General features: G+C 39.8%; 1 protein-coding gene across 2 annotated transcripts; it reads left to right on the top strand.

The window, feature by feature from the left end:
• The first annotated feature begins 1,565 nt into the window (after positions 1-1,565).
• Positions 1,566-16,510, top strand: RHBDD2 (rhomboid domain containing 2). Of its 2 annotated transcripts, none has more exons than XM_088152338.1 (4): positions 1,566-1,959; positions 3,576-3,977; positions 4,509-4,659; positions 16,183-16,510. In XM_088152338.1, exons 1-4 carry the CDS (start codon positions 1,806-1,808, stop codon positions 16,493-16,495), a joined length of 1,020 nt encoding a protein of 339 aa, XP_088008464.1. In that variant the 5' UTR covers positions 1,566-1,805; the 3' UTR covers positions 16,496-16,510. The 2 variants fall into 2 exon arrangements, with proteins under 2 accessions (XP_088008464.1, XP_088008463.1); XM_088152337.1 differs by lacking the exon at positions 16,183-16,510 and adding an exon at positions 6,618-11,278 and having other exon boundaries at positions 1,568-1,959.
• Positions 16,511-22,683: the final 6,173 nt, after the last annotated feature.

The following is a 22,683-nucleotide window of genomic DNA, read 5'->3' on the forward strand; positions in this document are numbered from 1 at the left end:
GTAGTTTTATTCAAAATTAAACCATAAACAGCTGATACGAGAGTCAAAAACAAGATGATTTAATCACATCTAAAAGGCAGAGCAACAGATCAGTAATAAAGCAGTAAAAATGTTTTCTTAACATGCAGTGGGACCTGTTTTTCTTTCTCCACAAGTGGCATTTTCTTCTTTTCTTGGAAGAAAGTCCTCAAAGCTGTTATGACTCACATTCTTTCAGAACAAAAAGATCCTGCAACAAAATGTTGATGCGTATCCCAGCCTCCTAGTAGGAGAGCCATTCAGGGTCCCAATGAATTCTGCTGCTTCCGGACTATTTTCCCGGCCAATATGTTTTTCTTTTCTGATGCTCAAAATTCCATGACTACTGAGCACCTTCAGTTGCTAGGTATTTTATTTATTGGTGGAGACACAATTAGAAGACTACACTGTTGTTGTAGTCTTCTAATTGTTCTACTGTGAAATTAAGGTTGCCCCAATTTGAGGGTATAAATCCTTTTGTCAAAGACAAAATTATTCACTTGGTCGATTCAGGTGGTCAAGAATGTAGAAGACCAGGATTCTAAGTAACATAGTCGTATGAGTCTTGGAATAAGACACGACAGAAACAAGGATAGAAGGTATGGAGAAGTATAATTTATTATTTGTAGGAATATTGTAATATTGTCTTTTAATTAATATTTATTCTTTTACTGTAAATCGCCCAGAGTTGCTTCCAGTGAGATGAGTGGTGACAAATGTCAAATATAAATAAATGAAATAATGCATTGAGTTGGTGTACACTGTATTTAGTTTAGCTTCAGATTTTACTTTTTCAAAATACACTTGGTAAACGGATTAAGAGAGCCAGTTTGGTATAGTGGTTAAGGATCCAGGCTAAGAAACCCGGAGACTGTGAGTTCTAGTTCTGTTTTAGGCACAAAACCAGCTGGGTGACTTTGGGCCATTCACTCTCTGAGCCCTAGAAAAAAGTCAGTGGCAAACCACTTCTGAAATCTTGGCAAGAAAACTGCAGGGACTTGAAGGCACAAAAGACAAACAAACCTGGATTAAGCAATAGAAAAGGGTTTAAAATACTGTCATTGTTACAATTTCAAAGCAACATCTGGGAATATAGGCAGTACTGCCAAGCCATTTAGCGTGATCTCAGTCTAAACAATTCCGGATGCAGAGAATACTTTAACAGAAAACAACCAAAAGATCTCAGGGCTATAGCCCAGTCTGAGAAATAAAAATCTGAAATCACAAAAGGCAGTAACAAAACCACTTCCATGTTGTTGTCATGCGAGAGGAAAAAAAAAAAAGGACAATCCTAGCAAGTAATCGGCTCGAGTTTAGGAACTTTATTACCGTGCAGTACTACGATAAGATAGCCACAACTCTCAAGGAACTCCCACCCCTTTAGCTTCCGGAATTGACGGCTACTTCCGCCCGTACCTTGAGCTGGCACAATACGGAACACCGCTCTCAGGTTCAACACAGCAGAAATGGGCAGGGCCACTGCAGCCACCCTATCAATGCTTTGGATCCTTTATTGGCTCCGCCCCTTTCTGCAGCTGTTAGCAATTGAAAGAATATTTCAGGGCGGGATTAACCGCAGGTGTCCGGATACCACGGCAACGGAGAACAGTTTTGCTCTTCGGGACAGGAGGGGAATACGGGCTCACCTGCGCAAGCCACGCAAGGGCCGTTCAGTGGGAGGGCGGGTCTTCCTCCTTGTCGGATCGCTTGCCTAGATTGGTCGCGACCTCTACCGGAAGCAGAACTGGGAAGTCTGGTAACCCTGACGATCTGGAAGTCGGGCGAGCATGGAAAAGGTTCCCGTGGCGGCTTGCCTCACGATTTTGCTTTCGTTGCTGGTCTCCGGGCCGAGCCTGCTGCAGCGGAGCACGAGAAGTGGCCTGCCCGACGACTCTCTGTCGGCGTTTTTGCTGCGGCCGCCGGCGGTGCGGGAAGGGCAGGGTGAGCTCGGGGGGGGATTCCTTCCTTCCTTCCTTCCTTCCTTCCTTCCTTCCTTCCTTCCTTCCGTCTGTTACGTCCTCCCCCGTGGAGTCTCTTCAGAAAGCGTGAGGAGGGTGGAAGCCAAGAGAGTTGGAAATGGATCCTCCATGGGAAGGAGCAGGCTACCGTAGCAGTTACGCTAAAGAAGACAAGGCTCTGGTCTTCATGCTTCATGGAGGATATCTGTTGGAAAGGACTTGAAGAGGTCCTGGGGCCGTTACAGGAGTCATTCTATTGTTCTTAAGCATTTATTTCTTAGCAAAGACTGGTTTCTTCAAGGCTCCATAGAACACGATCTGGTCCTTTCTCTTTCTAACCCCCAGCATTGCAGGCTGCGCTAGACCGTCCTCATTTTTAATTTCCACTGGCGTTTCTTGCTTCTTCCTGGGGCTAATACCGTTCATCTAGGCAGCCCCCTTCCTGAGGAATCTTCCATAGCAGAGTTCTTCCCGCTGTATTACCGTTTGAGTTTAGACTTCTTGCTGAGTGGTGAAGTAGGAGCAGATGGATTATTTGCAGGAGATCTGCAAAATTTTACACTCCCAACGTTTTGAAGAATGACAGAAACCCCCTTCCCCCCCAAAACAGATGCTAGTGGTACAATTACTTAAACTTGCCAAAAGGAACGCTGAAAGCCCATTTTTTCTAAGTCCTCTAATATTTTCATAATAATTTGGATACCTAATTGAGGATTAAGATTTTTCCTGTCCAGGAGCATTCTGCCTGTGACAGCCCGCATTCAGCCATGCACAATGCCTTTTCTAAATTAAGTTTCACCTTCTTAGTCCTTATCCCCCCTATTCATTCACTGATTCTGAGCCTAAGGAACTTCCCAGAAATCAGATGAAAAGAAAAAAAATAGAGCTGTATGTTATTGCTGCACAGAAACACATTTCACATTCTCAGATTATTTTTCCCAGTGATTTGGCATACATATTGAAGTGCAGGAGACAAATAGAATATATTAAAACATATTTATTTACTGTTTTTCTGTTGCTTTTTTCTTTTATGTTTATAGATTATAACTGAATTTTTATGAGACACCCTAAATTGTTAAGGGAATAGGTGGTGTATACATTTGCTAAATAAATCGGAATGCTCTTGTAAGAAGTAGGCAAACTACTGAATGTATGGTTTTAGGAAGAACTAGAAGTATCGTAAATACTGGCCCTAAAAGTCTATTCCATCTAGGCAATTCAAAAGACTATCATGGCCAGTTTTGTCAAATACTAAAAAAAATCCAGTAGAACCAATAAACTATGTTTTTCTTTAGGCTGACCAAACTAATTTGCCTCCCCATCCCCACCCCCCGCAACACCAGACATGTTCAGTCTGTTGGTAAATGGCAAGATCACAAGGCTTATAAGATATACTTCAGTGAAATGTCTTTCTAGGACCAGCAGTCTTCTGATTCTGGACCTTTGATTTAATGCAGCTCTCCACCCTGCTTTTCCCTTTCTCAGCTTTTCAATTCAGCTTGTCTTTGGAATTAGCAGCATTCTCCCAAAATTATGAATAGATTTGGAATTATTCTGGTGTGTCAACTTTTCTTTGCCAACATGACTCTTTTTACACAGTTTATAGGCTGGTGACCTACATCTTCATTTATGAGGATGTGATCTCCTTGGTATGCAGTGCTGTTATCATCTGGTACTTTGCTGGCAGCTTTGAGAAGATGATGGGGACTGTGAAGCATTCCTTCCTCACTCTGACATTTGCGGTTGCCTTAGCTCTACTCTACCTTGTACTCAGGACTGTGGCATCTGGCCTGTTGAAGATCACAGATGCTGAAGGATTCACTCCTGTGGCTTTTGCCATGCTGGCTGCATCAATAGCTCGCTCTCGGATGAGGAGAACAGTGCTCTTTGGGGTGAACTTCCGCATGACGCTTGTGCCCTGGCTCCTGCTTTGTGTGGCCTGGATTCTCCCAAGTTCTTCTTTCCTAGCAAATTTCTGTGGCCTCTTAATTGGGAATATATGTATCTTTTTATAATAAATTGGATAAGCTAGCCCTTTAAGTTATCAAGTTGCATTTTCACGTCTAAAGAATACTTATAACAAGTTTTAGGATAGATTAGCATCTGTATTATAAGCAGCACAAATACATTTGAGATTTATTTTCTTTAATGATTTATTTTATTATCCCATCAACAGCCTTTTCCATTTTGAGGTTTTCCAGATATGTAAAGACTGTTTTAAATATTGCTTGAATAGACTAAGTAGATTGCCCCCAACCCCCACCCAAAATTGCAAAAATAGTAAGTCCCACTAAGATTAACTGGGAGGTCCTCCACTTTTCATTCTTGAGTCCTTTCTTGTTAGTGCATTTCAAAAATATACGTAGGGAAGCAAGGAAAATATAATATTGGTGTTCTTTGCTCATTAAACTCTCAGAGCAATCTTGGAAAATTTTTCAAAGCAATCTTGGAAAAATGCACTCAGAAGACCAGGCATAAAAACACCTTTTCAAATCATTTTTCTCAGTGTCCTTAACTCAAAGCTAAATTTAGATGGTTATGGTTACTGCTTTGGTTTGGATTTCCCTGAATCAACAGCCTCCTTTTTAGATCAGAAGTTCCCTTTCCGGCTGCTGAAGAGAATTCCAGGGGTGGAGTATGTCCCAGGATCCCTGGCAGAAAGAAGGGCTTTCCAGAACCGAAAGTAAGTCTGCAAGTCATCATAATGCTTGCTATTTACTTATCTACTGATAGCAGTATTTTTCAAAGTTTCAGTATCTTCACAGAATTTAAAATCTGATGACTTGGTTAATTGATGGATTAAAAAAAGGCATAATTCTATTTTTAATCCTACTTTTAGCCCAGTATTCTTTTTCATATGAGCTTGTAAATAAGAGGTAGCCTCAAACTTTTAAACTTAAAAGACGTAATACTTGAGAGAAAGGTGCATTCTGTTAAATGGGTTACGGTTAAACATTGGCAATTTGTTTTAATCTTACCACATAGTTTAATATATATTTCCCTCTTTGGTATGAAGTAAAGTTTTGTACCTCTCTGTTATGTGTCTAAGAATTACTAAGAAAGAACTCTGCCATTGCCAACAAAGGATATATAACAAAGTATTGAGATGAACTTTTGATATTGACCAAATACTTATTTTCCACCATGATTTGCAAATAAATTCTTTAAAAATCAGACAATGTGATTTTCTGGATTTTTTCCCCCATTTTGTCTCTCATAGTTGAGGTATACCTATGATGAAAATTACAGGCCTCTCTCATCTTTTTAAGTGGGAGAACGTGCACAATTGGTGGCTGACTAAATACTTTTTTGCCCCACTGTATGCAAGAACACACTAATAATGTTAAAAGCTCTGGAAAGAAAAAACTATGTAACAGTTTGTCTGAATTTTAGGAAGTAGGTTGATTTGTGCCTGTGACTTTGTCATGAAGGTTTTTTTTCCTGTCTGCTTCAGTTGTGTCATTAATTTATTAATGCCTATTAATAAAACATCTCCAAGTTGAGGGGCAAAGAAAGAGACCAAGCCTTCAAACACAGAAATAAATTATAAGGCATAAATGGGCATTTAAGCAGATCAGGCTAGGTTGACCTTCCTTTGATAGTTTTCTTGTGTGAAGAGCAATTGAGGCTTTCCTTTCTCCCTGGAGGATAAATAAAGGTAGATATGCTGTCCTTCACGTCTCCAAGCCCAGGGCAGCCGTTAGTAGGAGCTGAGTATTCATTTCTCAGTTTGTTCCCAGAATAGTGAACACATGAACTTTGACAAAGAATAGCTTAGTTAATGCAGCATTTAACAAATTACAAAAGCTGAAATTGCTGAGACAGGAACCATGTTCTTGGGCTAGAAAGAACCATTATGTGAGCATAACTCTGCTGCCTGTCAAGGCAATCAAGTAGCTAGCCAAGCATATGTTCACTTAGAAGTGGGGCGCGGGGAGGGCTAAATTTTAAACTCTGGAGTATAAATATATATAAAGGCTCTGGCTTCTTTGCACTCCAGTGGACAGTTAATAGTCTACTGTTTAGGGCTTCATTTTTGTCTGTACTAAAAATTCTAAGTTAGCCTGGTCATATCTGAGTATCTTCTGCCAAGACAAGCCCTGTATAAAGAATTAAGTGTCTGGAGAGCTGTGATTTCCTGCCAAGGCCTGCTGCAAAGCCTGACACAAATACCTAGTCTATCAGAACTTAGAGGTGAGAATGTCTTAATCAGTGTATCTCCCCAATAACCTCATAGCTGTATTGTTATAGCAGGGAAATTTGGGCATCCTTCCTCTCTTGCTGTTGTGTCCCTGCCTCTTTTTAAAAAGGGACTAAAATAGCCCCTGCATGTCTCACCACCAAAACCACTTCTGCTGCCTTCCTTGTGTTCCTTTTTTCCTCTTCAGCTAGATGACTGTTAGCTTCAGCGCTGCTGAGGGAAGAGCGGGGAAAGCTTTTCGAGATTAATTACATGTGATCCAACATCAAAGGAAGGTGCATGCTTGCTTTCCTTCAGGGAAATCTTGCCTTTTAGTACACAGTTCCCATGGAGTCTATGTAAATCCAGCTCCTGGCATAGTAATAATTAGCTGGGCGGGTCATTTTGCATGTTTTCTCCATGTATATAATCTACTAACATATCTCTTCTATCTCTTTCAGGCTAGATCCAGTGCCAGGTTCTTATCCCACTCAGAGCTATCACAGCTCCCCTCCTGGTTTGTTTGCCATACGTACGCAGCATCCTAATGCATACATTCCAGCACCAGGACCACCAGGATCCTTTCAGGGTCCTGCACTGCATCATGCTGCTGGTGCCATGGGAGAGTTGTGCATTCAGAGCCATTTCCACTCACCAGCAGGACCACCTCCTGCTTCTCACCTTGTTGGTGCTAATTTATGGGTGCCTGAGAAGACAGGTGACTTGGGTGCCCACCAAGCTTCAGGGTTTCTGACTGTGGGAGCTGCCTCAGAACCAGAAGAGGTTTGTCAGGTTCATGTAGGCTGAGTCCAGTAGGTAACTGCAGTTGTTGGACTATGCTGCAGTAACAGTGGCTTCTCTGGGAAGGAGTCTCTTCCAAGTGATAAAAAAATTGGAGGAGCTGAGCAGTTTGGATCCAATAGAAGAAAGGGACCATTCCTTCTTCTGTGTCTTGTGGCAACCCAATGGGATCAAGTGATAACACTGTCTCAGCTGTTTAATGCTGAAACTTAATTTGTGCATTAACTTTGGGTGATGACAGCATGGCCTTCACAGCTTCAGGTTCTAGATCCTTTCTAAGTCTGAGCAATTTTGTAAAAGCTGATGGACATTTTCCATAGTTTGTCTGTTTGAAGTGCTGGCCAGCTTAGGATTGGTTTTATTGTGCCTTTAAAAATGTGCTTCTGATAAATTGTTCTGTTTCCTTAATATTTGGCTGGCAGGAAAGTTGTTTGTGATGCAAGTTTTTAAAATTATTGCCCACAGATGGGATGTATCTGTTCAGCTGAGACACTTCTTATCAGTTGAGTATCTTGGCTTAAACCTCTGATTATTTTCTATATGGCTTGTTATTAATTTAAAAAATTGACTAGATAAATTTGTTATAGGTCACATGAGGGTGTGTAGCCAGCTGGTTCTGGTAAGGACTGTATTCATTAAAGCCATACTATACATACAGAAGATCCCAGCTTCAATCTATGACATTTCTACTTCCAAAGAAGCTAAACAGCATGAAATATGAAAGATCTCTTGTGAAACCATGACAATTTTCTCCCTGTCACAGTCATGGAGAGTATTGAGTTAGATGGACCTGGCATCTTCTACTGTGTTCTCTTGGATAGCATAATCCTTCCAAAGATATGATATTACTGGAAAGTGGGAAAAGGTTCAACTGTGATAAAAAACATAACCTAATTTGAATAAAAGAACAGTTTTGTAAGGAGGGTATAATTGTATTCTTTATATGGGAATGAGAGTGATATGCTGCAGAGTGGAATGAAGCAAATGCTAATAATGACTGCATCTAAATCATTAGCATTAGCAATATAAGAATGCTTATATTGTTTCCTTGTACAAAGAGAAAGCAATGGTGAATGCAAAAGCTACAGGGGGATCCATTTGTAATTGTGCATAAGAAAGTGGTCGAATTCTGACTGAAAGGTACAAAAGTTGACAGTGAGCAAAGTCTGGGGAGTGCAGTGAAGCTTTATGTCCTGTAAGAAATGTACAGATCAGATACCTGCTCTTCAGCAGGCCATTAAGAAATGTATGAATGTAAGAAATTTAATTGGATATGTGTAGATTTAGAAATAGCATCTGATAAAATAAATAAGCTTCAATTATGGAGTATTTTATGTATGAAGCCAGAAGTTGATTGCTTAATGCAGTGTTTCTCAACCTTGGCAACTTTAAAATGTGTGAACTTCAACTTCCAGAATTCCCTAGCCAGCGCACTACATCTTAAAGTTGCTACATTTGAGAAATGCTGGCTTAATGTGATGTTGTGTGAAAAATGCCCACTTAAATCAGGAACCAAATGATTGGAGATAGATGAAACAAAATATATTTACTGGCATGCACAACTTTGGTGATCATTGGGCTCCTCGTCAAAGGAACGCAGAAGAGCCCTGAACAAAGCAAGGTTACAAGTTATGGTATATGTTTGGTTTGTAAAATAGAAAAGATTAAGAAGATAATCACAATACCATTTATGTGCCCATATACTGCCTCCTGTCACATCAGTCTGGTTTTCGCTATCCGTCTCCTTCCCAGAGTCACAGTTCTGGCCTCCTGCCTTTTTTCCTAATATGAGCTTATTCATGCCAAAGTCATTCCATGTTCATGCACGCTTTTAAATTTTCACAGGGAGATGTGACAAGTGCATTAAGCATGTGCATAAATTGATTGCTTCATATTGAATAAATATGAGATGCTCTTTTGTACAACAAGAGGTACATCTGTTCAATAAGTATTTCTACTTATGGAGAAATATTTGATGTGATAGAGGTACATTTTTTAGATACAATATACATTTACTTTTGTATGTAGGTAATGCCATGTTGTTAGCTGAGAACCTGGACAATTTGCAGTAATCTTAAACTGTATGATGCAACAAGGAGTATAGATCTGAAAATTAATTAAAGTCCAAGGTATATTTGATAGGGAAAGTGGAATATATAGTTGGTGCAAAACTAGATTAAGGAGATTAATTTGTGTGTCATTGTGGAATGTTTACTAAAGATGGGAAAATGGATGAAGAAATTTTAAGACATGTCAGTGCTGGTAAGACCACTGAGTAATTGTAAGAGTATGCTTATGCCCACTTCCTTATATGGAACTCAGAGCTGGATATATCAGGAGAAACATAATAGTAAGTTGAATTTAGGTAGAATGGGGTAAAGCAAAAAAAGATAAGGTTCAAGGCTGAATGGATGCTGAATGAACGTGCCCAGAATATAAAAATGAGTATTCAGTATGAAAGAATTATGTTGAGGTGGCTTGATACGTAGAGAATAAGGATCAAAATATTGGTGGGAGCAAAGACAGTTTTTCCAGGACAGAAAGGTATGGAAATGGTGTAAATTAGCTTAACTATGCTTTTTTTAATCTATGTCTTTAATTTCTTTGGCTTATTTCTTTTCTGTGCTCTGCATAATACTGCTTATTCTAAAAGGGAATAGCATGAACAGTATGAATTTATGGGGGAACTACACACATACACACCGAGAAAAATGTAAGGTATATTATTTTTAACATCTTACAATTTGACCTATCAAAATCATTCTAGCTGTTCTATTATATTTTTAGATCACTTGAAAATAAGAGGATTGCTTATTATTATTATTTTTTGTTATATGAATCAAAGTATATGACAGCTTCTATGCAGGCATGACATTGAAAAGTATACTTTGTTATACAAATGATAGGTCCTAAACCAGTTGGTCCATCTTTTTGGGTAAAGATTTAGAATTACCATGAGATGTAAGCATCACTGGTCCAACCAGGGTGGGCAGGGAATGATATAAAGTTGAGTATCATGAATATTCTGGTGGTACTTCACTGCAAATCGATGGATAACCTCCAGCAGTATCATACAGATATTAAAAAGTATTGGCAAGAGCACCAAAGCCATGTTGGAACATGTGTGAAAAGTTTTATCTCATTGATCCAAAGTAAAATCATCATGGGAACCAGATTACAAATCCACCCCACCTCATATAAACTATAGCTAACTTAGGATTCCTCATAAGATGTGTAAAGGATAAAGCAATGCTTACACTGAATAGTTTCCATCTATATCAGTGGCAGACCTTTTGGGCTCAACATGTCAAAAATTTGGAAAATGCCTAACTTCATTCTGCTGGTGTGACACTCCCCCCACCCCCAGAACAAAAGAGAAAGAATTCTTTACTTATTCATTTATTTAAAAAAATACAGTCCAATCGTGTGGTGCTATGTATTATATAAAGAAACGTCAAATAATTACAAAAATGAAATATGAGTAAAACAAACTCAGTTTCTTTGGTAACTTAAACAGGGAGAATAGTTGTTGTTGGGTGTTGGTGAACGCTGGTGTGTCACCCAAAACGTGGCGTGTCACCTTTGACACATGTGTCATAGGTTCACCATCACTGATCTATATCTTGGAATATTGCATGCTAGTAATAAAACATCTCTGAACAAATAAGGATGTTTGTATTTCCCAAAATTTCAGTGCAGTCAAATGATTACTCAGACTAAACCCCAAAGGAAATTAACAGAAGCAAAGATATATGGCTAATGAAAGTGTGAAAGTATGGAAAGTTAAATGAATCTTTAAGTAACTGCATTTAGAAAAATTAACAGCTGTTGTATGTTGAAAAACTGGGTGAATATCCATGCCAAATAAAATAACAAAATAATTTACAAGCTTGCTTAAAATAGTATAGAAGAATCAGGAAGCGCTTGTGAAATAGATGTCAATATCAAAGTTAAATTCCGCTTGTCTTCCCTAAAAACTCATTAGATCTGTCTGACTTCATTTGTACAGAAATAGTGATAATTTAAAGTAACTGACTGAGAAAGAATCTATCTACTGCCTAAATCCCCAATTTTTAAACATCAAATGAACAATTCCCGCTACATGTACATGGTAGCAAATGAGGGACCTTTCCAGAGCGCCTTATAAGAAAAGGAAGAAAACGGGAAGGTGATTTAACAATTGTTTGCGGTGAAAGACCTGTCTACTATTACCTCAAAATCTCTGTCACTTTTGGTTTACAAGGAACAGTTTCAATTACTTGGTTTTGATTTTGCATTTGGTCCTGTTTGCCTTTTGGGGAGCTACTGCTAAATTTTGCTACTTTGAATTGCTAACAGGACTACCCTTCAGGGATGAACTGGCTCCGTGCAACCTTTTAAAAGGTAAGTCTCAGATGGGAAGTCCCTTGGGCCCAAAGTATAATTTTCTGGGACCATAGTTCAAACCTGTAACAAGAACTGTTCTCTTCCTCATAATGGTGTGAGGCATGTAAGAAACAATTTATTTCTGAAACACATTTTTACCATTCCAAAATTACACAGCCAGTTTGCTCACTTTTTTTTTTTTTTTGATCTCATAAATCAAAAGTCTCAAGGCCAAAGTCTTCCTCTTAAGAATGTTGCTGCTTCTGTTGTAATACTGCTTCTGGGTGGCTCCAGGAAATCTCATTAAATCTAAACAATACTATAAACACATAGATATTTGGAAATAAGCTTCCTTACATACCTTCAAATATCATCAATTGTTTCACCTACATTTGTTTCCTCTTCATAGCGAGATGGGTATAACCCCCTCCCTTCCCATGCTTCCCCATGCTTTGGATCACGCACACATCTTCCTACCTTAGCAAGTGAGCACTGACACATCATAGATCAGTGTTTCTCAACCTTAGCAGCTTTAAGCTGTGTGGACATCAACTCCCACAATTCCCCAGCCAGCATAGCTGGCTGGGGAATTGTGGGAGTTGACGTCCACACAGCTTAAAGCTGCCATGGTTGAGAAACACTGTCAGAGAGAGTATGCACTGCACAGCCAGAAAGTCATCTGCTCTGTAGCTATGGAAATACACTGCGAATTAATAGAACAAATATGTTTTTTCAGGAAACTGAAATAGCTTTGCTTTTAATTTTTAACCTGAGATTTTTAAAAGGATTTCCAGGCATGGCTGTGGAGGCACATCGGGAAGAATGGCAAAAGGAACTAATTACCTGATTAGTTACCCTAATTTTCATGGGGTTGAAAACAACTTGATGGCACATAATCAATCAATCAGTTCTTGGAGGTCAGATGTCAGCGCGCTGGTTAATGTAGAAGAAGAGGTGAGGTGACAGTCGAGATGCCTTTGAAGTATATTGGGGTTAGATGCTGAGAAGAAATACCTTGCCAATAATTTTGTAGCAAAGTTTGCCAAAACGTTTGTTGGCAAGGCTGCCAGAAAGTCTGAGTCTCCTTATTTATTGCTAGAGCTTTTATGCTACTTCAATCAAGCAAACCTAAGTGGCTTACTAAAGCCATGTTATTTATCTATCTCTATTTCTCTATCTCTACCTCTATCTCAAACAGATTCAACATCAGTAATAGCAATAAATATATAGATTGTAAACCACTGTAATCTTGATTGTAGCCAGGTAGAAATATGATTAATAAGATCAATCGATTACGAACAACACTCATAACATCCCTTCATTAATTCTTCAATACCCAAATACCTACTTAAGCAACCAGCTCTTAAGCTTTCTGAATATTAACAAGGACAATGTTCTTATTTCTGAGGTAACAGTGCCTTAACCGTCCACTTATAGGAGCTACAGAGTTAGAAATGGCCCTTCTCTTCCTACAATCAGTGGCTGATGCTTCCTGAATATTGATTTAAATATAATTCTTAGGAATCTGAAATCAAAATTTATCAAGAAGCCTGATGGGCCAAACAATCACTGAGTTGATATATGGCTTAGAGCAGTGATGGCGAACCTGTGATACCCGGGTCAAAGGTGACATGCCACGATGTTTTGGGTGACCCGCCAGCATTCGCCAACACCCGACAATTCTCCCTGTTTGAGTTACCAAAGAAACTGAGTTTGTTTTACTCGTATTTCATTTTTGTAATTATTTGACGTTTCTTTATATAATACATAGCACCACACATGATTGGACTGTATTTTTTTTAAATAAATGAATATGTAAAGAATTGTTTCTCTTTTGTTCTGTGTGTGTGTGTGTGTGTGTGTGTGACACGCCAGCTGAGTCAAGTTAGGTATTTTCCAAATTTTTGACACACCGAGCCAAAAAGGTTCGCCATCGGTGGCTTAGAGCAACTAAAAGCTGTGTGGTCTGAGGGTTGGCCACATGAGGCCCCCTCCAACCCTTAAGTGTGACACTCTCCCAGAGTCCTTCTAAAAGTTGCCCCCCCCATTGTAATTTTAATGTGATAGATGGGGAAAAGTCCTATTAAATGTATTTAATTAATTTAATTCTAGTAAAATGTCAATTAACTAATATAAGTGATAAATGATAATGTAATATAAATTGAATTAAACCCAATTTAGTCTTAGTTCTGGCCTCACACGTTTCTTCAGCCTACTGTTTAGATCAGTGTTTTTCAGCCTTAGCAACTTTAGGGTATGTGGACCTCAATTCCCAGAAATCTGGGAGTTGAAGTCCACATGTCTTAAATTTGCCAAGGTTGAGAAGCCCTGGTTCAGATTGTGATGCATGGCGTAGCTATGAAAAACCATAAAAGCTGCACGCCTCTACAGTATTTACCGGTCCTCAACTGGATTATCAAGTTCCAGAGATGAGAATATAAAGTTTTCAAGTCTTCTCCAATCTGCTGATCTGTAACTGGGTGGAATGGGATCTTGTCATCCCTGGTGCAGTCTAGCCACTGTAATAAAATAAAATCATTGGTTTGACTTCCCCAAAATGGATATAGTCAGCCTGCTTGTCTTGTATCCTCCTGATCAGGATAATCCCAACCAGATGCACCTGGGAATGAAAGTAGAATGTTCAATATGTGCTTGCAGACCAACATGAGTTTTGGGGGATCCTCTCCAGCCTCCTCATTTTCTGGATAAGTAAAACAGGGGAATAATATGCATCCATGTGTCTCCCTTCCTTCTGAACCAACTCAGTTCTCCAAGTTCTTACATAGCTTGTCATGTGTTGTGAAGGTTCCTCAGGTGAATTATCAAAATCATCAGAAGTTTCGGCACGCCCATTAGCCTTAATACATTCTGGGTTGTGGCATGGCCTAGACAAGTGATGGTGAACCTTTTGGGCTCAGCACGTCAAAAATTTGGAAAATGCCTAACTTGACTCTGCTGGTGTGACATTCCCCCCACCCCTAGAACAAAAGAGAAATAATTCTTTACATATTCATTCATTTAAAAAAAAATAGAGTCCAATCATATGCAGTGCTATGTATTATATAAAGAAACATCAAATAATTACAAAAATGAAATACAAGTAAAACAAATTCAGTTTCTTTGGTAACTCAAACAGGGAGAACAGTTGTTGTCAGGTGTTGGTGAATGCCAGCGTGTCACCCAAAACATCGTGGTGTGGCACCTTTGACACACGTGTCATAGGTTCGCCATCGCTGGCCTAGACAACCAAAGGCCTTGCTGTAGTAAATAAAGCAAAGGTAAATGTTATATTCTCTAGTTCTCTCCTCTATCCATTTGTTAGCACTTTACAGTATTGGCTATTCTTTAAACAGTTCACAGCTTTCCTACTTGACAATTGCTCTCTTGCCTGTTATGCCTCATTGTCTAGTGGAATCAGTCCCTGAATATATTCTGTTTGTAGATCGTTCTGTTATTCTCTAATCCCATTTGTCAAGGGGTTCACTACTGTTTTTCCACCTTCTGTTCATTTACTTCTATTGGGCATCTGTGGTTTTACAGATGTTCAAAATGCTTTGTGTACAGAGCAATTGATGTTTGTTCCATAGGTGGAACAAAGTGGGGCTGTCTTCTTTGAATTATGGAATGAAACACAGTTCTTATGGACAGAAGTGGTTTGGGAGGGGGCTAAGAGTAGGAAAAAGCAAGGGTACCGGCCGAAGCTGAGAGGAGGTAGGGAATGCAGAGTAGACGGGCTGGTGGAAATGCCACCCTGGGACATCAGCAGAGGCAGCTGGGGAGAGGGAGGGAAGGGAAGGTGCTCAGAAGGGCTGGGTAGGCTGGTGGGATATGGCGTCCCAGGAGCTGTTGAAGAGAGGAGAAAGAGGTTTTGCAAACCAGACTTGCAGTGTAAAATCAATCGCATTTTAAAATCAACACACCTTTGTTTCATCTGAAATCTGGAAGAACCAAAACATCCCAGGCTTTGTTTCCGCAGAACCACAGCCACTCCAAAATTGTTCAGCAGAAGTTCCAGAACATGATGGTTTATTTTGGATTTGAAAGAAAACAGAATTTCAGTTTTGTCTTCACCCCTAGTGATTACAGTACCCTTGGCTGAGTATTCCTACCTTAGCTAAATTTTCCTGTGATTACTCTCCTCTTCAAAACATTTGTTTTCTCAACTTGTTGGCGTTCTTGACTGAGATCTTTTTCCTTGTTCTTTTCCTGCTTGATAATGACAGTCCAGTCATTATGTGTCCTTTTTGTTGCCCTGGCTTTCAACCTTTGAATTTAATAATACTTTTAAGGTTCAAATTGATTTTACATCAATATTAAATGGATCCTTTTTTTCTTCATCTTTCTCTTTTTTCCCCCTCCTTATTTAAATCACTGTAATGTAAGTGAGCTTATAGTTCAATAAAAATATAATAAAGTAAAAAATAATAAAAATAAAAAATAAAACATCATTTTTTTTCCTGTGGTTCATGCTTCTCACATTCCATTCTCCAGTTGTATGCATCTCTGTAAAACAAGAAACTCTTCTTTCAATATTGGCATCACTGGTGACCAGAATTCCTCGTAGCCTTAGCCTGGCAACAGCATTTTGTGAAATATGTTCTATCCCATAGAGGAGTATCTTCTGATCTAGGAGTTCTTACCATCTGGCACTCAAACATGTCTAAATAGTTAGCCATATGCATACAGTTTTTTTGGCAACAAGATGGAAATTACTTGCTACAGCCTATTTTTGTGTTCGATTCTGGAATTCCTTCCAAAAGTTCTCAGTTAAGTAAGCCTGTAAAGCATGAGTAGAAAGCACAGGTATTTGTCCTGTAATTATCTATTCCCCCCCCCCCATTTATTTATTTATTTATACAGGTTTTTTCAGAAGAAAAAGCAAAAAACCAACAGCAACCATATAAAAAAAGAAAGAAAAGAAAAGAATGAACGCAAAAAGAGGGAAAAACCAGCAAAAAGGGAATGCAAGTCACCTGTACGTATCACACATTCATCAACTATTAAACAGTATATAAACGTTTGTAGATCTAAAATAAAGAGAAGAATAAATGATAATACTCTATTGAGTATTATCTATTCATTAAATCTGTGCCAGAGGGAAACATGTTGTGCCATTTTTTTATTAGTAGGTAAAGTTGTCTTTTCAAAAACAGGGAAGTTACACTTCTCTTGAATCTAGTCCTTAATATCAGGAATTTTACTTTATTTATTTATTTATTAAATTTATATGCTGCCCATCTCCCCCAGAGGGTGACTCTGGGTGGCTCACAATTAAAATCCAAAACAGCAAAAGCAATAAAAATATAAATATCCATATTAAAATAACTAGTAACTATTCTATATAAAAAGACTATATACACTTCAAGATGATGGGTGGGGGGAGCAGTATTGGTCATCCCACCAGCCAATTCCAACAGTGTGAGCCCCCATCAGGCCTCCAGGCCATCTAGCATAGCCATGTTTTCACACTTTTTCAGAAGGCCAGGAGAGTGGGGGTGGCTCGCACCTTAGGTGGTAAGCTGTTCCTCAGGGAGGGGGCCATGGCAGAAAAGGCCCTCTTCCTGGACCCTGCCAGCCAAAATTCCTTGCCTGGTGGGGTCCACAACATGCTGCTTTTACTGGACCAAGTGAGGTGGGTGGATATAACTGGGGTGAGAGGGCTCCTCAGATAACCTGGTCCTGTGCCATGAAGGGCTTTAAAGGTGATAACCAACACCTTGAATTGGACCTGGAAGCAAACTGGCAACCAATACAGCTCGTGTAACAGAGGTGTTATATGTGTTTTATAGGGGTGTTCAAACCTGTCTAAACTGCTGCATTTTGTGCCAGCTGTAGCTTCCAAATACTCTTCAAGGGTAGCCCCATGTAGAGCGCATTGCGGTAATCCAAACGGGAGGTGACCAGGGCATGAGTGACCATGTGGAGGGCCTCCTGATCCAGGAAGGGGTGTAACTGACACACAACATGAAATTGTGCAAAGGTCCTCTTAGCCAGAATTGCCACCTGTGCTTTGAACAGGAGTCATGAATCTAGGAGGATCCCTAGATTATGTACCAGGTCTGACTGGGGTAGTGCAACCCCACCCAGAACCAAAGATGATAAGCTCCTAGATCTTGAGGCTCCATGTACCCACAGCCACTCTGTCTTACCAGGGTTCAGTTGAAGCCTGTTGTCCCCCATCCAGGCCCCTAAAGCCTCCTGGCACTGTGAAAGGGTAGCCACAGCATCACTTAGGTCACCTGGGATGGTGATATATGATGATAGTTGACTATCATCAGCATACTGATGATATCTGATCCCATGGTGCTGGATGATCTCACCCAACAGTTTCATGTAGATGTTAAATAGGAATGGCGAGACCACTGAACCCTGAGGCACCCCACAAAGTAGGGGCTGCAGGTTGGACCTCTCGCTCCCTATCAACACCAGTTGGGATCGTTCTTGGATGAAGGAGCTGAACCAGCACAAAACTCTGCCACCCAGCTCCAACTCCCACAGCCAACCCAAAAGGATACCATGATCGATGGTATTGAAAGTCGCCAAGAGGTCAAGAAGAGCAAGGACGGACGCACTACCCCCATCCTGCTCCCACCAGAGATCATCTAAAAGTGCGACCAATAGTACTATTTTTCCAATTTTTAAAAATAATTCTCTTAGCAACATTCCAGGTCTGATATAACCATAACTCCTCAAAGATTCCAAAGTTGGGGACATAGTTTAACATAACTAATGCTGCAGTCTTCTAGAATTTATAGCTTCCAACAAAATTTCAAACATTTCCTTCATTGTCTATATTTCCTCCCTTATCAACTTTCCACCTGCTTCTCATGCTCCTTAATCACTTCTTTATGTTTCCGTGTCCCAAAGTTGGGGGAGACAAAGCTGAATCACTGCCAGAATTTACTCTCACTCTGTCAGGACCAGCACTTGTCATGTCAAGCATTGTCTGACAAGCTTCTGGATAGGCTCAAACTGTAACACCCCAACTCCAATAGTTGGCATGTGCTCATCCCTAGTGCTTCATTTGTAACCTTTCCCTCCACCTAGCATAGGTACATGGTTAGAGGACCTTGAACTGTCAGAGTTAATATTTGATTTCTGTGAACCGAGACAATTGGGTTAATGGAGTAAAACATGGTACAGTCAACCAAGGGTAAGTGCATTGCGTGCATGCATCTGTTGTGACTCTTAGTCACCCAGTGAACTTTCATGACTTAAAGTGTACTTTAATTTTTGCCTTGCCTTCAGTGCAGTTTGTGGGTTTGCATGTGTGTGTGTGTGTGTGTGTGTGTGTCAATGTTGATGATTGTACAGTAGGTGGCAACATCTGGCTGATCGTATGTTTGCTCAGAAGCTAAACAGCATCAAGTCTAACCAGTACTTGCATCACCCCCAGCAGCCACTCGTTAACAACTCAATAGAAGAACAAACCCTGCCTAACCCCCAGGAAGATACACACATATTCAGACACCAAAACAAGCAGCCACTTGTTAACCCAAACCCCCCACCCCCCACACCCACACACCCCGTACCCCCCAACTCCCCCACCACACACCCCCAATCCCCCCCCTCAGATCTCTATAAATACCCACAAAAGGGTCACATCACCCTGGGCACAGAGAGAACTGCTCCTGTCTGTGCTCTGCCCTCTGAAGATGCCAGTCACAGATGCTGGCGAAACGTTAGGAAACAGAACTTTCAGAACACGGCCACACAGCCCGGAAGACCTACACCAGCCATCATATTCCGGCCGTGAAAGCCTTCAACAATTACAGTATCTTCTCTATTGTTGATTGCTGCTTCTTTATGGTGATTTTTTTATAATGGTGATCCAGGTTTCATTATATTTTTTATTGACTGGAGTGGAAAAATTCTAAACAATGTATATAGGAATGCGAGGGAAAATAAATATAGTTTCTTTTTCTTTTTTGAAGATGGTTCCTACACCTATGCCAGGGTCAATATAATGCTACTGTTTTAAGGCACGTTCTGCAAATGCACTGTGCTGAAAAAGAAAGGACAGAAATAATAATTTGGTTAACGAACATTTTGTTAGTTTATGTTGTATAAACACTACCTGGAAATGTCCCACTGAATTCAAGGAAATGTACTTTTGAATAGATAAGTACAGCATGCATTTTTCTTTCCAAAATGAAATGTTCAGAGTTACTAACACAGGTGTACAAAACAAATCAATAATCCAGTCGAAAAAAGAACAAGTTTCACAAAATTGCAACATGCCAAAATTAAAAGCAAGGGTGAAAAAACAAGAAAGTTGCTATTATAACCAGGAATGTGTTGTTACATTTATCAAATACTGAACCATATTTTAGATAGGACTTCCTCTACATGAAATTGCCTGCTTGGCCTCCATATGTAGCACCTGCGAATGGTCATCTGGAAATTGTACAGCAAATTTCTAGAACCCGATACTTGCTGAATGTGTTGGGGCTGCAAATCCCAGAATCCGTACAGCATGGACATTGCAATGGTGAAGAATATATGTAGCTTAAGGTTGAATTCTTGGGTTTTTGGTGTTCTCTGACCTTGCTTTTCTTCTTGTAGATGTTTCATTACCAAGCTAAGTAACATCATCAGTTCAGTAAAACCAAGGGTCCAGCATGGAGATTGCTCTCTTTACGAAGATATCTGTACAATCTCTGGAAGGTGATAAAATAGAACTTGGAGGTCCTCCTTGACTTGTGGCTCCTGCTCAAGGAGCAGGTGGCAGCTGTGGTTAGGAGGGCCTTTGCACCAATTGTGCCCATTCCTGGACTGGGAGCCGCTGATCATGATCACCCTTATATGGCATGGGATCGGTTATTTGAGGGACTGCCTCTCCCTGAGGACATCTACTCATCCCACTAGGTTGGATAGGGTATGCTCACTCGAGGTCCCCTCTATTAAAAGTTGTCATCTGGTGGTATCTAGGAAGTGAGCCTTTTCTGTAGCTGTGCCTACCCTATGGAACAGCCTCCCCTTTGAGATATGGAGAGCTCCTACCTGCCTCGTCTTCCGGAAGGCCATTCAATCATGGCTTTTCCCTTAGGTGTTGGAATGGAATGCGAGGTGAACCCAGCTTTCTTGCTTTTTTGAGACACTACTCTTAGGGCTCTGGTGGTGTGTTGAGTTTTCATTTTGTGTTTTTATTATTTGTCTATTTGTTGTAAGCCACCTAGGTTTGCTTTATACAGTATAAGATAGGCAGATATATAATTCTTTTTTCAAATAGACAGACAGACAGACAGACAAATAGTTTCTGGGAAATTTGCTCCTGGGCCCTACAAACACCAATGACCTGCCGCCTCTGGCACAAACCCTTGCACTTGTCTAACTTGTTCTGTACAGGGAACTTTATCCCCAGCTGATGTAATTCAGCTGCAAATGTCAGATGAGTTAATGTACTAGGGAAAAATGCACAGGAATCTTTATTTTTAGCCTTGGGGTTGAGTTTTCATAGTATGAGACAAACCCAAAATTAAAAAGGTTTAGTTTAATGGTGGCAAGCCCACAATCAGGAGGACAAACTGATTAGGGGGAAAATGAAGGAATCCCAGCAGATGGAGCTTTTATCCTTCTAACATGGCAAGATGCATCTTTGGGAATTCTCTTCTATACAGCCATCACTGTCAGAAGAGCCCTGCCATCTTCTGTGTCTGGCATCAGTTAGATTTTAGGAGAAGAAAAAAATTGGGATTCAAACCTCAACTAAGGATTGGTAGGACTGGCTATAATTATGAAGTGCTGAAATAATAGCATTCTACATGAACTGAGTTGTATTGATCTTATTTTTCTTAATGATCCAAGTGTATGATTCTCTTGCATGACAATCTCCCCCAGTAATATGGTCAGGATCTTTTATTCTGGTGACTTTCTGGTCATGGAAAAATGGTGTGTTTAGTTTGGCTTTAAGTGATGCATGAAACCAACCACTATGATTAATAAGGCATGATTTATGGCTCAGCGTGTTCAGCAAACTCAGTCCGTTATGATTTAACCTACAGCGTTGGACTTCCCAGGTGGTCCCTCATCCAAGTATTAACCACAGTTGATCCTTGATGTCCCTTTTCTTCCTTTCCCTTCTTCCCATCTGGGTTTGTTTTCTCTGCCATCTTTGTTTCTTTGTTCTGTGTTTCTTGTATTATTTGTTTTTAAATGTTTTTAACAATTTAAAAACTGCCCAAAGTAGCTGGGAGTCAGATGGCATATAAATTTAGTATAAATGAAATTTTAAAAAAAATCCCCTTAGTTTTTGAAATCAGCCACGTTTGGTCAGATGAAGCTATCTTCTAAGGAAGACATGATCTGGAAGCAGGAACCAGGTGACTCTTTCATAAGTATTACAGCTGTTGTGAAGTAAACACTCTTTCAGTTTTGAAATTACAGTCAATTACACTGAAGAATAATAAACAGAGCAGCCAGAAAGCTAAGCTATCAGCAGTGTGAAAAAATAGGGAGGAAAATCTTCCTCCTACCATGCTCCTTGGTATGAATGAGAACTGGGGTATTGTAAGCATATCCCTATTTCTAAGGGTAAACTATATACATTTTCCTACTGCATTAGGCTTTCTGTGTTCCAATACAAAACTTTGGTATTTATTTCTTTTTAGTTAATTAATTAATTAATTAATCAAATTTGTCACCACCCATCTCATGAAACGACTCTGAGCAGTTTACAAGAAGATAAACATTCATTAAATTGAAATTTACCTAATAAATGTTCATTGGGCAGATGATATTGTAGTTGAATTCACACAACTTGCTTAACCAACTTACTGAATTAACACATTTTCTGGATTTACACAATACTTTTCATCTATAAGTTAACCAAATCTGCTGGGTTCACTCGCTCTGTTAGCCTGCAAAAACGCTATCCAAGCTTAACATGTTGTGAAAATGCAACAGCTAGATCTTTATCTGACCAGGTTAGGTGTGTTCTGTAAACAGCCAAAATGGATAGAAATCTAATAAAATCCAGAAAAAATAAAACAGGAAGATCCAACCATGATCAATAGAGGAAATCAAATAAAAAAACTGCTATTCCACACATTCTAGAAAGAAATCGAAAACATAATAGGTAAGCCATGTAAGAAGAAGGTACCAGCTTCTGCTCCTTTATTTAGCATCATTACCATAATCACTTTTAATCTAATAGTTCAAGGCAGCATATGGGGATCTCACTTTCCTTTTATGCCTATAACAACTCTGCTCTGAGTTAGACTGAGAGAAGCTGATTGGCTGAGGATGAACCTCAACTTGCATCTCTCAAACCCTAGTCCAACCTTACCCACAATTCCATGTTTTAGATAGCTTGTGGGTGGGATAAAAGACCTCTGAAGGTGACCAGTTGCAGTTTACCTT

The sequence above is a fragment of the Python bivittatus genome, unplaced genomic scaffold (genome assembly GCF_059951505.1).
Source record: "Python bivittatus isolate LINGU-HERP-01145 unplaced genomic scaffold, Pbiv_v1 ctg000690_np1212, whole genome shotgun sequence".
Classification (NCBI taxonomy): Eukaryota; Metazoa; Chordata; class Lepidosauria; order Squamata; family Pythonidae; genus Python; species Python bivittatus.